General features: G+C 44.9%; 1 protein-coding gene and 1 pseudogene across 1 annotated transcript in view; one reads left to right on the top strand and one right to left on the bottom strand.

The window, feature by feature from the left end:
* Window positions 1-366: 366 nt before the first annotated feature.
* On the top strand, window positions 367-10,581 carry LOC102843468 (annotated as a pseudogene).
* Window positions 10,582-12,684: 2,103 nt separating this feature from the next.
* The window catches only part of CEP250 (centrosomal protein 250kDa), a 41,214-nt gene continuing 36,749 nt past the window's right edge, over window positions 12,685-17,149 (bottom strand). The window contains exons 28-32 of the mRNA XM_006881478.1: window positions 16,391-16,477; window positions 16,081-16,230; window positions 15,044-15,145; window positions 14,136-14,198; window positions 12,685-12,954 (exon numbers count right to left, since the gene is read on the bottom strand). Of these exons, the coding sequence (XP_006881540.1) occupies window positions 12,685-12,954; window positions 14,136-14,198; window positions 15,044-15,145; window positions 16,081-16,230; window positions 16,391-16,477 (672 nt within the window). The remainder of the gene's footprint in view (window positions 12,955-14,135; window positions 14,199-15,043; window positions 15,146-16,080; window positions 16,231-16,390; window positions 16,478-17,149) is intronic.

Here is a 17,149-nt window from a genome sequence, read left to right as displayed (position 1 = left end):
CTGGACAGGTTAATGGTGGGAGGTCACAATGTGTACTTTGTGATGAGATCTGTGATATTATTGGGCTGGTATGAAGGACCCCAATGACTGCCAATCCTGCCTCATGCAGAGGGGATAGAGGACACAACATACATATGGTCTCTCTGCTCTTCCATTTCTCTTCCCAAGAGAAGTACAGGTCCCCTCTGAGGTGAGCTAATGGATAGGGAGGCAGAAAGATAAAGCCTGGGAAGAGGGAGAATATGAAGATGAGAACCATAAGTGTCAATAGAAGGATTCTGGGTGTTTGTGGCCTCAGTCTCTCATCTTTACCTCTTTCAGGCAGAGTAGGCAGCCAGCTGGCCATTACAAGCTGTGACGTAGGCCATGAAGCATTGGTGGCAGACTTGTGTTGTGTGGGCCTTCGGGGTACTTATCCTGTGGCTGGTGGCCTCTTTCCTGGACCTGACACCTGAACCAGTACCCCAGGAAGAACTGATGTACCTGGTACCATGACGTTGGGATTGTCCTTGGTTCAAATTCAGGGAATATGGTTGCTTTTCTGGGGCCCTGAAGTACTCCCCTTGCCACCACAAAGTTGGACAATCATGTCGTTGTTGTTATGTGCTGTCGAGTCTCTTGCGACTCATAGCGACCCTATGTACAATCATACTGTGGAAAAGATCAGTGGAGTTACTGAGGGAACTAGAGAGCCTCTGACCCTTGACACAGTGTTCTGACTGGCACTGTGCCTCTGTGGCCTCAGCCTGGTTTTATTGTGGCTCCCTTCTTCACAGCTTCTAACTTTTGACCTCCAAGCTGTTCTCACCAACCTAGATTTGTTTTCCTTCCACTAGTATCTGCCACCCGCCCCCACCTCCCCATTTCCTCCCTTCCACTGTTTCTAGGGTCTGAACTCAGAAAGCAAGCTGAGAAAAGTTTGGAAGAAGCTGCTTACAGTGATTCCCTGGCCCTCAGACAGCCATTTTGATCTCTACTGCACGACTTGTGTGGTAATGGGGGGCTTGCCGCTCTTCCATGGCTCTGGTCACTGGCTTAGACAGCCTACTAGGTAAGTGCTGAAAAGAGGGCTGGGAGAAGGAAGGCTGGAACCTTCAGTTCTGTCAGCTTCTGTTCTCCTTCCCAGAACAAACCAGGCTCCTGTCCTGGGCTTTGAGATGGATGTGGGGAACCGAACCACAAGTGGCTCCAAAGGCCAGCGTTCCCAGAGCCAGCTAGTGCTGCTGCTGTTGAGGCTGTCTGATATGGTGTGGACTTCAGACGTCCTCAGTGAGAAAGTATTCTGGGAATCCAGAAATTCTTAGGATGGGAGGTGGGATAGGTTACCCCAAGGGAAGGCAGTGAGGGCTCTTTGGAGACCCTCTGCTGGCTTAGGGGTCACCTCCAGGCCTTGGGCTGCTGAAATTTCCCTATTTCTCATTTCTTTCTTAGATTTCAGGAGATTCCAGTTCCCTAGTGGAGTGGAAAGCTACAGAGAAAAGGTGAGGAGAGAAGTAAAGGAATAGGATGGAGCCTTGGGTCAGCCTCCTTATTTGCCCCAAGTCCTGGGGATCAGTCTCATCTTCTCAAGCACATCCAGGGCAGCTTACTGGACACTCAGAGTTAGAATCCATCTTTGGAGCTCATGATTCTGTTCTATGCCTTCCTCACTTAAGACTTCTGTCCCTAAATGCCTCAGCATAGAGTCTAACCTTTTTACCCAACTTTCAAGATTTTGTAAGATCTAGCTTCTCTCATTTTCCTAGGCTCCCACACTGGGCTTCTTGAGGTTTCCAAACACAACAGCTCCCCCACACCTTCTCATATTTTGTCCGCTTTGCCCAGAATGCCCTTCCCTTGTCTCTCTGGGTGATCTGACTATATAATTAATGTTGAAGTTTCTATTTAATTAATGTTGAAGTTCCTATGTTAGCAAAGGCTATTGCTTGAAAAGGAATATCATGCTTAGAAAAGTGGAGAGTCTGTGAAGGAGAGGAAGACTCTCAATGAGATGGATTGATGCCGTAACTGTAGTAGTGGGCTCAAGTATGTCAGAGATGATGAAGATGGCACAGGCCAGGACAGACTTCAGATCTGTTGTTCATGAGGTTGCTATGCAAGTTATACATGACTCGTCAGCATCCAACAACAACATATTATTCAGTGGTACTGTTTTTTTTGGTTTTTTTTTTTTAGATGCAACTTCTTCCTGGATGCATAGTTTTGTTTTTGGAAAGCTCAGCCACCTATTATATAAGCAGGCCTAAACAAAGCAAGCAATTATGTGTTCAAAAGTTATTATGTGTCCAAAAGTTTTTCATCACCCTAAAATAAAGTTGATTCTCTTCTGGGGCTCTGTAGTTATCTCACTGTGTCTAGTAACTTTCTTCTCTGGGGAAGGTGTGGCACATTCTCTTTCCCAGGTCTAGGAGGCAGCCTGACACACTAAATGTTGAGATAGAGGAATTGGGGACAAGGATAGATTTCAGCGAGGTGATTTATACGCTCCTCTTTCATCCACTAGGTCACCCACTTTGGGTTTAGGTCAGAAAAGCAAGGAAAGCAGCCCCATTACTGGAAGGATGATCATCAGACCAATGGCTCCAGAGTGATACCATCCATGCAAAGTGCACATGTGGGAACCGAGGCTACGCATCAGCTTGACTGTGTGGGCAAGTTCACTGTCCCTGTGCTGACAGCAGGCCCTAGTCCTGTGGGTCCACATGCAACGGCCTGGAATAGCAGCAGCATCAGGACTCTGAACACTTTTAAGGATAAAGGACAAGAGGGGAGATCATGGAGATCTCTGACACTGAATAAAGTCCTGGCTTGATTCTCTTACGTAAAGAGTATAAACGTAGTTATTTGAACAACAATGTAAAATTCTGATACTCTCCCAGAGTAAAGAAAAATTAGTTACAAAATTATTTCATAATTAAACAGTGAAAAAATTCTATCATCTATCTATCTATCTAATCTATCTTTGTGGTTTTTAATGTTCTCCTCTACCCTGTAAGAAAGTTGTTATTTTGATCATTGTAGTGAGTAATAGAAATTGGGATCTAAGATGTATTATATTGCACAAGAATATATAGAATATGAACCCCCAAATCAGTTTCAAATTCACTTTCCAATAGCAAATTGCTTACTTTCTATTGTGATATACAGCATTAGAAACAAACAAAAAAAATTTTTACTCTGAAACCTACAATCAATTGGACATACTACCATAGTAGGTTTGCTTGTATGGAGAGTAAATGTCTATTCCTTGTTCTAGAAATTAATCTATTTTTGTATTTTAGAAAAATACAAAATTTATAACTTATAAGTTATTATTTATTTTTGTATTTTAAAAAGAGTAACAGGTGAGCAAAGGCCAGACTTGGTTTCCAAATTTCAGTTGCAATATTCATATTAATTGTGAGATTATTGGGTAATTTTCTCCTGTGCAATTTATTGCCTCTGAAAAGTCACTAGTGGGTCAGTTATGGGTTGGTTTCAACTGGATGGTACACAACGACAGTTTCTATTAATTCCTCTGCATAATCCCTGAGATCTTGCAGATGGGGCAAATTTAGACCCAATTCCCTGCAAAGTGTAAGTTATACCTGGAATTCCTGGAGAGAGGCATTTTCCTCTTCATCACTCAGAGAGAAAAAAAGACAATGCTTCTTATTCCACTTTATACTAGGATTTGATACTGGATCCCCACCATCCCCAGTTTACTTAGCTTTTCTCTGAAGTTTCAGTTCCTTGAAGTTCTCAGGGGTTTTTTTGGTGAGAACTTAGTTTCAATTCTCTGCCTCCCTGAACTCAACGCCTTGTGTCCATATGGATAGCAAACCCATCCCAACCCAACCCAACTGAACTCAACCCAACCCAATCTGTTGTATCAAGTTGTTGACCCTATAGGACAGATTAGAACATAGGATTTTCAAGGGAGCTCTGATGGCGTAGTCAGCCAGAAGTTTCACAGATAACACAAATGCCATGCCTCTCTGGCACTTAATTCTCTTTGATCAGACACAAAGGACAATATACTGGATAGTTTCATTAGTATGAAGCTTAAAAAATAGGCAAAACAAGCCTATGATGATGCCAAGTACCTCCAGGAATAATTAACAGTAGAATTTATTAAAAAGGCTTTTGGAGTACTGGTAATGTTCTCTATCTTGACTATTGAAGTTGATGTTGTTGCTGTTGTGTACTGTCGAGTCAAAACTGACCCATAGCTGAGCCTCTGGCAGGTTTTCAGAGGCAGTTCGTTGCATGAGAGGAGATAGCCCATCCTATTCCCTCAGAACAGCTGGTGGATTCGAGCCAGGTGCCTTTGGGATTGCAGCACAGCTTCTTGCCACTGGGCCACCAGAATTCCCTTTCTTGAGGTAATGCGCAAAATTAACCTCACAAATTCCAAATGAAGTGGATACTTTTGTAAAACTTTTGACTGTACACTTTAGATTTGCTGTCAAAACGCACTGCCATCCATTTGGACAAGAACAAACTGGGAGGAGGGTAGAGAGAATAGTGCAACAATGAATGAGTGGAAGCCCAAAATCTCTGTAAATGTTTATGAAAATTAATAAAATATAATTAAAAAAAATAAAATTAAAAAAATACATATTATCATTACAAACTACTGTAAGTTCAAATATGGATAGAATTTCTTGATTTCTTGCTAGTGTTAGATATTATGTTACTTTAATTTTCAAAAAGAAAAACAAAAGCCGAACACAAAACACAAAAACTCCAAAATTTTTGTGAAAAGGAAGCTAAGTATCAAGGAGTTTGAACATTTGGCATGGTTATATAGCTCTTGTGAGCATATGACCTCAGTAATTTGATTACAGAAAACACACGTAACTAGGGTCTATTGCACTGTATACAATGAAAAATAGATCTCTTCACTTAAATAATAAACTTACTTTGCAATTAAAAAAAAACACAAAAAAAAACAACGCACTGCCATCAAGTTGGAACTGGCTCATAGCTGACCTTCCGGTGGGTTTTTGGAGGCTGTAAATCCCACTAGTGGATTTGCACTGCTAGCAAGGCACCACTTTTGGGTTAGCAGCGTAATTCCTTATGTAATACGCCACTAGAGCTCTTCTGGTGGCCTAGTGGTAAGAAGGCATGCAGTTCTAATCCACCAGCTGCTCTGTGGGAAAAGGACTGGCAGTCTACTCCCATGCAATTAACTGTCTCAGAAAACCCACCAGAGGATAAACTATGGGTCTGTTCTGACTCGATGGTATACACAACAACAGCAACAGAACTCGCACTGCTATGTAATTTTTAAAAAAACCCACAAAAACAACAACTCTCAAATTGCGGGTGGCTGAGTGTTAAAGGAGTTGTGCTGCCACACCAAAGGCAGATGGTTCAAATTCACCAGCTGCTCGGCTGTAGAAAGACAGCCCACCTCCTATTATGCAATTTATAGCTTCTGAAAATCTGCTGGAGGGTCAGCTGAGAAGCCAAGACAAATCCTTTGCTCATAATTTGACAATTTGACCTGGGCTTGGGGAGGAGGGCAATTCCTCTCTGTCCCACATGGATGATGGTTCACTTAAATAGCTGGCAAATTCCTTCTTCGTTTCAGCTGTTGGGGAGAGGCAGCGTTCAGTAAGGACCAGCTGTTGGCTGGGGACTGCTTTTGGAGCAATAGCCTGCTTAAGCCAGACAGAAACTGAGCTGTTTACCTTGGGTATCGAACTGATAAAAGTCCAATCACCAATTTAAAAAATTCTCCTAGGACCTCCAAGTTTTATCTATCCATTCCTCTAGAAAGTTTCTGTTATTATAGTATTTAGTATAGTGTTTTTGTTGTTGATTGACATTGAGTTGAGAAAGACTCATAGCGTGCATGACACCATGAACAAAAGGCCTGAAGCCCTTCCACAACCATCACCATATATCAAAGTTCATAGTTTCCAGAGGCGTGTTGTTTAGGAATTGAATTCCACTCCTGCTTTAACATCCCCAGTAATTACTGAGGAACAAAGAACACAGTCTAGGGCCTACCTCTTTTACGTTATCATCTCTCACTGACCTGGGTTACGTTATCATCTCTCACTGACCTGGGATGAAGGAAAACCTTCTCATTCACCTCACTCATTAACTAAGAATGTCCCCCTGAAGTGACACCTTTCCCCTCCTTCCCGTGTCTGTGAATATCTTGTGTTTGATTAACCACATCAGAAGACTCTCATATGAAGGAAAACCTGTAAGCCAAATGTATGGATCCTTCTTTTTAGCACATTGATATGTTATTGTTGTTACGTGCCATCGAGTTGCTTGTGGCTCATTAGCAACCCTATGTAAAACTACTCTGAACCTTTCCCTATCCTGAGCTGGTCTTATTGTCTCAGACACACCAACCTCCATAATCCCAGTCACTGTATCAATCCATCTCACCCGAGAGCTTCCTCTCCTGTGCTGTCCCTCTACACTTCTAGGCATGATGTCCTTCTCCAAGGACTGGTCCCTCCTGGCCACATGCCTAAAGTAGGTGAGAGTAGGTTCAAAATTCTTGCCTCCAAAGAGCAGCCTGGTTTCACCCTCTCTAGGACAGATTTGTTTGTTCTCTCAGCAGTCCATGGTATGTTCAATACTCTTCTCCAGCACAACTCAAAGGCATTGATTATTCTTCTGTCATTCCTAGTCATGGTCCAGCTCTCTGATGTATATAGCAAGTAACTGCAAAGACCATGGCCTGAATCAGGCACACCTTAGTTTCTAGACTGACATTGTTCCTCTTTGCACTTTGGAGAGCCCCCTGACAGCAGATTTCTCCAGTGCAATTTGTCTTTTGATTTACTGACTACCAGTGCCAAGAGTGTTGATCGTGGGCCCAAGCAAGCTGAAATTGTTAACAACCTCCATCCCTTCTCCATCTATTGTGATGCTACTGACTGGCCCAGTGGTGAGAATCTTTTTTTTTCTTTTATTTTTTTGTGTGTATACTGTCAAATCAGATCTGACAGGTACAGGAAGAGATTGTCCCCTCCTTCCCCAGCAGAACATCTGGTGGATTTGAATCATGCACCTCTGGGATTGAAGTGTAGCTTCTTGCCACTAGGCTACCAGAGCTCCCGAATCTTTGTCTTCTTGATGTTGAGTGTCAATCCATATTGAAGACTTGTCTTCGACCTTCTGCAGAAAATGCTTCAGGTCTTCCTCAATTTGGTAAGCAAGGTTGTGTCATCTGCTTAATGTAGGTTTTTGGTGAGTCTTCCTCCAATCCTGATGCCACATTCTTTCTCATAAAGCCCAGCCTCCCAAATGATGTGTTCTGCATTAGATTGAAAAGATAAGGAGACACTCATAAGAATAAACACTGTAGAAGACCATTATTGTAGAAATAGATAACATGTATGAAGATCAAAGTGGGGGGGAGCAGAGAGGTGAGGATGGGGTGTGTGTGTGTGTGTGTGTGTGTGGTAATCACAGAGATGTCCAATTTGATGGGTAGAGGGAGGGCTGGATTAAGAAAATGGGAAAGATTCAGTGTGAAAAACAATGTATAAGAACTTTGTAAGTAAACCAGTATAAAATAAAAATGTTATATTATATATAAAAAGAAAAGATATAGAGACATGAGGCATCCCTGACATATCCCTTTCCTGATCTTGAATCATGGAGTGTTTCCTTGCTGTTTTGATGAGTGAAACTTTAATATGCAACCTGTATAAATTTCCAAAAGGATGTAGCTGTTTTAGGTCTCAGGATGGACTGTCCTGTTGGTAATCCCAATACCCCTTTCCTTTCTTGGCTTTTTCCTTTTATATAGTATGCCAAATAAATGACTTTTCTTGGGTCTTTGCAACTTCAGTGGTTATGGGTTTTTTTTTCCTCTATGACCAGACATGTATACTATTCCATGTGGGTCTTTCAGTGTGCTGCTTTTCTTTAAAACATGGCAGATGGGTTCCAAGGAGGAAATGGAAGCTTCCATGTCTCTTCTTGGGAAGATGTCCAAATGTCAGCATCTTTGAGTTTTTCCTTTGAGCTTCCTTAGAGAAGGAATTGCCTGCTTGAAGGGTTATTTATTTTGATAACAATTCTCAAGAATAAAACCAAGTCAAACCTGAAAGATTTCAAGAATAAGATGTAACTAATATTTAATTAATATCCTAAATTCTCTCTGAGCCAGGAGGTTACCTTCCTTTCCCTTCTCTGGCTCCTGCTCATGCACATCAGCCTTGGCAGTATGTCCTCCACTTACTGGTCTTCTCTCCCTTTTAATACATGTGTTTCAAGTCTCCCGTGTCAGCTGGGCTCTGGGCTGAATGCACAAGTGAGGGAGGGGAGACCTCATCCATAAAATTACAAGGAGGAGGTCACAATATGGTCTCTGTGATGAGGTCCCTGATTATAACTGGCTGGCAATGAAAGACTTCATTGGGTATTGACTTCCTGTTGGTGGCCACAGGACACACCCATTGTAACATCTCTTCTTTCAATCTCCAGCTCAGGCCTCAGAAGAGTTCTCATCAATGGTTAATAGGTGGACAGAGAGGCAAAATGTGAGATATTGGGGAAAGATGAAGTGTGGGGTGTGAGAAGGGTTGGAAGCAATCAGGACACAGGAAATGGGGGTCTGTCTACACCTTTAACTCCTCATCCTCCCCAGCGCCTGGTGTCAAAGCCAGTCTCCTGCCTGCCAAGGACACTATTATTGGGACCAAACAGAAGGGCTCAATACACGAAGATAGGTCTGATGACTGCGTGTATGATCACAGTGTGGCTAATGGCCTCCTCCCTGAAGCAGGAGCTCAACCGGAAGAGACTCAGTAAGACCAATCTAGAACTCCCGGGAATCTGCCTCTGTCCCAAGGTCTCTTCCAGAAAATGCGGCTGCCCAGTCGGATTCCACAAGTGTGCCACCTGCCTCCGCTTATCTGGCCAGTCTTTGTGGTTTGACAAACACTTCGAAAGGGCCATTGAGCCTCTGCATGAGCCGAGCATGTCCATGTCCTCGGATGCTCTGTTATTGTGGATGGTCAGTGCATAATTCTGGCTTGTCCAGTGCCCGTTTCCCACCCTGCCTGCTGCCCATCTCCTAACCTTCTCCCACAGATAGTTGGAACCTCTTTAAATCGCTCCCTCCTCTGTTCCTAGGGACTTGAAGCTAAGTCAGAGATGGCACTGAAGAACAGGAAGCAGCAACCGCAGCAGAGCAAGTCACCTCACTGTAAGACCTGCGCAGTGGTGGGGAACTCATGGTTCCTACGGGGTTCTCACTATGGCGAAAAGATTAACCAACATAACATAGTCCTCAGGTGGGTGTGAGGAAGGATGTGGAGATACAGGTCAGGTCAAACTCTCCTTTGGCCCCAAACAATCATGCTATCCTTTTCCCCCAGGATAAACTGGGCCCCTGTCCAGGGTTTTGAAGAGGATGTGGGCAACACAACTACGATGCGTATTGTGTACCCTGAGGATGCCAACAGGCGAGAGCCTGGCACACAACTTCTGGTGCTCCCAATGAATTCATCTGGTCTCCAGTGGTTCATGAACACACTACGTGAAGACAGCTTTTTCTTGAAGCCAAAGAATCCAGGGTATGGTAGTGAATGGGGCCATTTTAAGAATGAGAGCAGGGGACTCTGGAGGTACTTTTGGTGGATCTTGGATTGCTCAAGCTTGAGAAGGGGGGGTGCTGTGTCACTAGACTCTCAAAATATCTCCACCCTTAATCTCTTTTTAGATTTCAGATTGTCCAGTTCCCTAGGGAAAACAAAGAGAGCGAAAATGAGGTGAGACATCCAGGAGAGGAAGGAAAGAGTAGAATGTGGCTGTGTAGGTCACGGGACAAGCCCTCCATTCTTTTCCCAGGTTTCGGTGATAAGCCTCAATTTTCTTAAATACATCCAGGAAATATGGCTGAAAAACCATGGTCAGTATCCATCTTTGGGACTCGTGGCTGTGTTCTATGCCTTGCACACCTGTGACCAGGTAAGACATCTGCAACTCCCACACTGTAATCACTCTGACACTAAACAATTCTTTCTTCCCCAGCGACTTCTGGCAAGTCTAGACAGTTTTCTGCCTGTTTCAGATCTGGAATGATCAGGCGCCTGCTCTTGCCTGCTCTCCCTGGCTCATACATGGACTTCTTGTTCTGCAAACCCAACAGCTGCCTCCCACCTTCTCTTACAATGCTTCCTCTGCCAGAATGCCCTTCCCTTATCTCCCTTGGGAATCACACCTCTTCCTTCAATATGGTCAAGTACAAGTGGCTAACAGGCTTTTCTGGGTTCTGGGGTCCCTCTGTGAATGCATTCATCTCTGTCCACCCTGTCTTCTGTGGAAAAGGTGAATTACATTTGCCCTCCAAGGCACGGCCTGTGACACAAGATGTTGAGTGGATGATGGTTGGTGCTCATGAGGGAGGGCAGCCTGCCATCCCATGACCAACTCCTGTCTTATCCCTTCTCATAGGTATCCTTGTTTGGTTTGGGGACAGACAATTCCAAAAGTTGGGTTCATTACTGGGATAACAAACGCTGGCACATGAACCCCATGCACGATTCCCACACAGAGTACAAAATCATCTTCCAGCTGCACTGCGAGGGAAAGGTTCTTGTCTACAACTGAGGTTGCCCCAGCTGACCGACAAGTCGTCAAGGAGGACTTGGAGTGTTGGGGAGGGGCTCGACTTCACGTAACCCTACATGCAGATCATTCTAGCTTGTTTTTCTCACAGGATTCCTGGGGGCTATACTTGATCCCAAGTTGTCAGTAACAAGTGTATTACTACATCAAAAAAAGTCATTAACAACAAAAACCAGAGTCTGACATCATTTCTTTGGAATATTGTTTGTTTTTATTTTTTTTTTGTTGTTTTTTTTTGGAGTATTTTTATAATTTGAAAAATCAACTAGGATTTCTGACTTATGGAGGGGGCACAGTGAACACACAGGGTATCACATAGAGGACTAAGGTGTACTTGACCTTGGTATTAACAGTTGTCTCACATGTATATAAAAGTTGCACAATGAATGAGAAAGATCAGAGAATTGAAGTCTTATACCTTGGATGGTCAAAAGCAGAAACAAATCTGCCCTGAAACAAAAGGTGCTCCTTTGAAGCGAGGATGTACGACTGTCTCATGTACTTTGGACATGTTATCAGGAGGGCCCAGTCTGGAGCAGAACATCATGGCTGGTAAAGTGGAGCGTCAATGAGAAAAGGAAAGACTCTCAACAAGATGGGCTGACAGAAGTGGTTGCAGCAATGAGCTCACGCCCAGAAGCAGTTGTGAGGATGAAGCGGGACTGGCCACTTGTTCTCTGCTGTCTGAGATTGCTGTGAACTGGAACCCACTGGATAGCACCTCACATCAGTGAGCATGTCTTTGTAACCTCTCTTTTCCCTTGTTGCGTGTCTCTGAGTCAGAACCGATGCATAGTTGACCCTCCAAAGGGTTTTCAGAGGCAGTAAATTGCATGGGAGGAGACTTTCCATCCTTCTCCCATGGAGAAACTGGTGGATATGAACCATGTGCCTTTGGGACTAAAGCATAGCTTCTTATAATACGTTCACCCGAGCTCCCTCCTTAATGGTCTTTACCTTAGAGACCTCAAAGAAACGACACACCATGCCCTACTTCTACAAAGAAAACCTATTCTCTTAAGCTTTGAGGAAATTGCCAACCATAGATCTTACTCCTGTCAGCTGGGTTCAGTCCGGACTGCCTCCCCCTCTGTCTGTGTGTAACGGACAAGTCCTGCCACAAGCTGGCCTCTTGGATGACTTGACACACATTTGAACTACAGGGCAGCAGAGTTCTTTCCAGGTGATATGCTCAGGAAGGCATAACCTCAAGGCTACTGATCCAGAGAAGAGGAATGAGACCAGCATAAGGCTTTGAATACCAGAGACTGACTTCAGCCAAAGGTCAACTGTGTGCTTTTAAGGCCTGAGAATTGAAGGCAAGAACTTTTGCTTTCCTGCCCCCTCATAAACCAGGAGTTCAAACCTAGATCCCAATGTCCTCCATTATCCCATGCACCCCACCTCTGTCAAACTTGTCCTTTCCAATAATCTTAATCACCTCTCCCAACTCCTTTCATTCTTAAAGGGCTACTTCATGCCTCCTTTCATCAGTCTTTCACCAGAACTCGTAGTTGGTGTACAGAATTGTCTCAGACTCATGAATGGGTTGGTCCATTATCATCAATTAGACTGCATGCTGTCTGTAGTAGAGACTACGTCTTATGCTTCTTCTGTAACTCCTCCCTAGTAGGGCACACAACATTCATATAATCATGGCACCTGACTGGAATCTTGGGTAAATTCTTTAATAAATGCCCTTGATTTTCTTGTGCTCCTTAGATGCATGAACAGACAGGAGCAGCACACAAATGCAAAGACCATTTATTACTGCAGAGGAAAGGGGTGGCAAGGGTGGGGTGCAAGGATAATAAACTCGAGGTAGGAGGAAGGGTAAGGTTCTCCTCGGGTGGTCCTGGAGGCCAGCAGGTGAAGGGGATTCTTCTCAGTCCCGTATACTGGATCTTTTTCCAGGCTCTGCCTGCCTTCCTCCTGACGATATCAGCTGCCCTGGGAATCCCAGACTGGTCAACAGAGTCAGATCTATCCTTTGGCAAACTTATAGCTGTGTTGTTGGACTTGACAATCATCATCTGCTATCAGAGTGTTCCTTGGTTGGTCTGTATCCTGCCCTGGCTCCAGGGGCTACCTGGAGGCGGCCTGGGCAGCACTGGGACTGGGGCTGGGATGCAGCAAGATTGGCCCTGGGGATGTCAAGCTTTGGGTCAAGGATTCGTCCAACTTGCGGGTCTCAGCTTCCAGGACAGTGGCCTCGGGGGTCTGAGCCACAGCGAGGAGTGAGTGGGAGAGGTTATGGTGCAGGCCTGCTAGCTCACGGCTGGTCTGCACCGAGCGGGCGATGTAGTCCTGCTTCTGCTTTCGCTCCAAGGCCAGCTGGGCTCGCAGCAGGGCCACCTGGTGGCAGAAAAATCAAGAGGGAAGGAGGGAGGAACTGAAAGACTCAAAGCTACCCTGAGTCTTCCAGCTCTCTGCTCCTGTAGCTCTTGATGGACCAGTATTTGAGTCCATTCTACCACATACACCTATCTTCAATGGAAGATCCAGTGATTCTAAACCCTGGCTGCACCTAAGACTCAAATGGGAAGTTTTGAAGAGGAGAGGGAAGAATATTTTCATCAACTCAATAGAGAGGCAATTGATACATAATAAAATACCCAGATTTTAAGTACAGGTGATCCCTGATTTACAAGGTGTTTGAGTTACAAGGAATGCCACATATACCAGTGTGAAAACTCCACTGTTAATTAGAGATTAACCATCCTATGTACAATATTGTAGCAGATGTATGTTTATATGTAATGTTTCCAACTCATAAAGACAAATACAGAGTGAATGTATAAAGTAAGTGGTCACAGAATAGAATCTTGTTTTAAGTCAGGGACTAACTATGTATGTTTTGATGAGTTATCAATGTAGCCCCCACCCCATCCAGATAGAGAACATTTTAGTTACTGCAGAAATATTATCACATTCCACTTGGGAGCTTTAAATAACTATTCTTTCTTAATTATATGGGGATAAGGCCTCGGTATCAATCAGCATTTCCCCCTGAAACTTCCCAGGAGATACAGGAAGGGTTGAAAGTCACTGATTAACCTTTCCATTTCTTAGTTGGGTATACTGAGGCCACAGAGGGTGTGCTAACTGGGACCTTAGACAAGGTCTGGGACTAGGCTGAGGCAGAGATGCCTGGTGAACAAAGTGGAAGGTGCTCTCTAAGGGGTGTATTTGGACACAGAGTAAACTGATAATTCTGCTTGTTTCAGTTTGTCCTTCTAGAATATTCTATCTGTTCCTCGGAGCTCTTCCTGTCCTTTTACCTTCCTGGCATGAACCTGCAGGCCTGGACCCTAGATCATGCCTTCTTTCCCACTCCTCCCCTCTGAAGTGAGACTAGGGATTGTTTGGGGGTTTTTTTTGCCTCCGCGCACTCACGTTCTCGGTTGGCAGGCACTATTTCCCCTTTCCCTGTAGAGGTGCACAAAAGATTGAGCACATGCAGATACTAATGCCTAGTGGTTTTCATGCAAAGGAGGGCAAGAAGGCCTTAGAAAATGGATCTTTCCAGAAGGTACCTCTTTCTGCAGTTCTGCCACAAGCTTGGTGTTCAAGGAGCCTGTCTGTCCTCCAATTCCATCCTGTGGGAGACAAACACCATTCCGGCTGGAATATGCTTGCCTGCTCCAGAGTTTGAGCAGCATCCTCGAGCTAGCTCATCACAGCTTCAGGGGTCAGGCAGGGCTATGGGCCTGAAGGGTCTGCAATCTGATTGAACCTCGATAGGGCACATGGGCCTTGGGCAAGGAGAGGCCTACTCTTGTCTACGACAACTTGAAAGACAATGTCCACGGAGACCTCATACCAGAAACACTTGGGTAGCATTTGCTTCCCTTGAGGCACTTCTTCATGTAAGAACACACAGACCATCTATTTCATGGTAGCTCTGGGCTGTGAGCTAAAAATGCAGTGAGGAAGGCTGACTAGGTACTAACCTCACACTTAAAGGAAAGGTGATGGAGGCTGAAAGATTGGAAATAGTCTCCCTACCAGGTTGCAAGGCTGTGGCCACTGATGGGTAAACATCAGCAAAAAGAAAACTGGTTTGGGGATTTTTCCTGAATTCTTTAGCCAAGAAAGGGAATCCTGACCCTAGAAAATAACAGACTCTAGTTTTATAAATTAATTACTAAAAAGGGCAAGGAGGTTGAAGAGAGCTGCGAAGCTGCCTGCAAGCTCCTTGCCCCACAGAGGTTGGCAGGCGCCGCATACACCTGTACAGCAGGTCCAGGCAGAGCCTGGAGCCTTGCTCCTAAGCAGTGGGCAGATTTCACTGTCAGTGGAGAGTTTCAGAGTTCATTAGAAGGCAGGGCTAGCCTTAACTCCACCCATACCCACAGAGCCTGGGCTGTCACCCCAGGGCCTCGTCAGAGCCGAGAGCTAAGCATCTAGGTAGCCAGGACTGGGCACTCTTGCGGTGGCAAACCTGCTGTGTGGCCGGCGGTGCTGTGGCTTCACTCATCTCTAGGACTCTTGTCCGGGAAGCACGCATGGAGTCTTTCTTCAGCTTTCTTCGCTCTCGCTCAACCTGTTCAGATGCCAATGAAAAATCAGGTTTGGATTTGGCTCTTAAGACTGGAGGTCAGTATGTACACCCATGTTTGTTGCTGCACTAATCACAATAGCAAAGAGATGGAAGCAACCCAAGTTCTCATCTACAAACAAAAGGACAGAAAAACTATGGTACATTTGCAAAATGGAATATTATGCAGTACTGAAAAACAATGAACTAAAAAAAGATTAAACAACATGAGGAAGCCAGGAGAACATTATGCTGAGTGAAATTTCTCAGTCACAAAAGGACAAATACTGCATAACACCACAGTTACAAAACAGGACAGACTGGGGTGGGAGTTTGGGGAGAGAATGGAAAAAGAATGGATAGATAATGAACACTGTAGTAGAACAGGAGAAGAACTTATGCAAGAGTAATATATGAATATACATCACATGTATGACAACAATCTCTAACATTGCAGGGTGGGCTGAGGGAAGAGGAGAGAGAAGGAAATGTGCAACAATGACTAAATAAATAAAAGCTTGGCTGCTAAAAAAAAAAGAAAAAGACTGGAGATCAAATGTGTAGTGATAGCAGGCACAGAAACCTGAACTCCTGGGCAAAGTAAACGCTAGAGTGGCCCGAGGTCTTTCCAGGGTTGGGGTCAGCCCCTCATAGTGTGCAAGGGTCAGCATACTTTTTCTGTAATAAACATCTTAGGTTTTGTGGGCCATCAGGTCTCTGTGCAGCTATTTAACTCTGCTGTATTGGGAAAACAGTCTTAGACAATTCATAAATGAAAGGCATTATTTGAATTCCAGTAAAACTTTACTTTTAAATACAAGCAATGGGCTGCTTTGGCCCATGGACTATAACTGGCTGACTCTGGCTTGTAAAGGTTTCACAAGAAATGGAGATACAGGCTCAGCCTTGAAGAGAGACCTGCGGACGGCAAAGTGGCTCACCTGCTCCAAAGTGGTCCGCAGCTGGACATTGTAGCGCTGCAGTCTGTGCCGGTCAATCTCTAGCTGCGCCACTGCCTGTTGTAGGTGCTCCAGCCTTTGTCTCTGCTTCTCACCCATCTCAGGACTGGGCTCAGCCTCCACTCCCGAGACCTGTGGGAAACCTGTGTATCTCACTTGAGTAGTCACCCAGAAAGATTAGAAAACGACCAGTCTGGGGGGCTAGGGCTTCAAGGATGCACATTTCCCAAAGGTAGGGGACAAGGAAAGGTGCTCCCTTCTACGCTGAAGGTTCCCACACGGCCCAGCTTACCACTCCTGGTCCCTGGTCGGCTCTGGCAGGGCCTGGGCTGGACAGTCGCTCCTTTTCCAGAGCCTGTCTGGTGAGATCCAGCTCCTCCTAGGTCATCAAAGTGTGGAAAAAGCACACCATGCCCACCTCCGATGCACACTCACCCTGTCCTTCATCTTCAGAAGAACTAGTTCACAATTCTAATCAGGCTAGCCTTATTTTCCCCAGGACCTCTGAGCTATTCTGTCCTAGAACGTTCATCTGGGTAAAACAAAAACTCAGAGGATCACCTACCCAATGGTACCAGTAAGCTGGGACTGGAAGCCCAGTCTGGTTAGAGGTTCTGAGGTCCTGTGGAGAGAGCATGGGCTCAGGACTCACACACATGGCTGTTATGTCACCCCTTATTGGCTTACGTACGCCTTTGTAAAGTGATTACATGCTTTGTTAAATATGCATGCTCCTTGTGTCTAGAAATGTACTTCATTAATTCCTTACCAACCCTCTCATGTCTAATCTGAAATGCCACTTTTACCAGCACCCAGCTCTGGGAAAAGGTAGGCACTCCAACAGTGTATTCAAAGTACGCTGCACTTCCCTTGTCAGGTACCCAATACAGTGCATTATAATGAGGTATCCACCAGACTAGCTCAACGAGGCCAGAGACAGTAGCTGAGCACCATTTCTCTCACAATGCTCTTGACCTCAGCTTTCTCCTACCTCTAAGGAGCCACAAGGTCCACACTGGCAGCAGCCCTTGAGCTCAGTCAGACAGCTTCT

Source organism: Elephantulus edwardii, unplaced genomic scaffold (genome assembly GCF_000299155.1).
Source record: "Elephantulus edwardii isolate Elephantulus edwardi_28Jun2011 unplaced genomic scaffold, EleEdw1.0 scaffold00015, whole genome shotgun sequence".
Lineage (NCBI taxonomy): Eukaryota > Metazoa > Chordata > Mammalia > Macroscelidea > Macroscelididae > Elephantulus > Elephantulus edwardii.
Note: the sequence above shows the minus strand (reverse complement) of the source record. Positions and strands in the feature narration are given on the sequence as shown.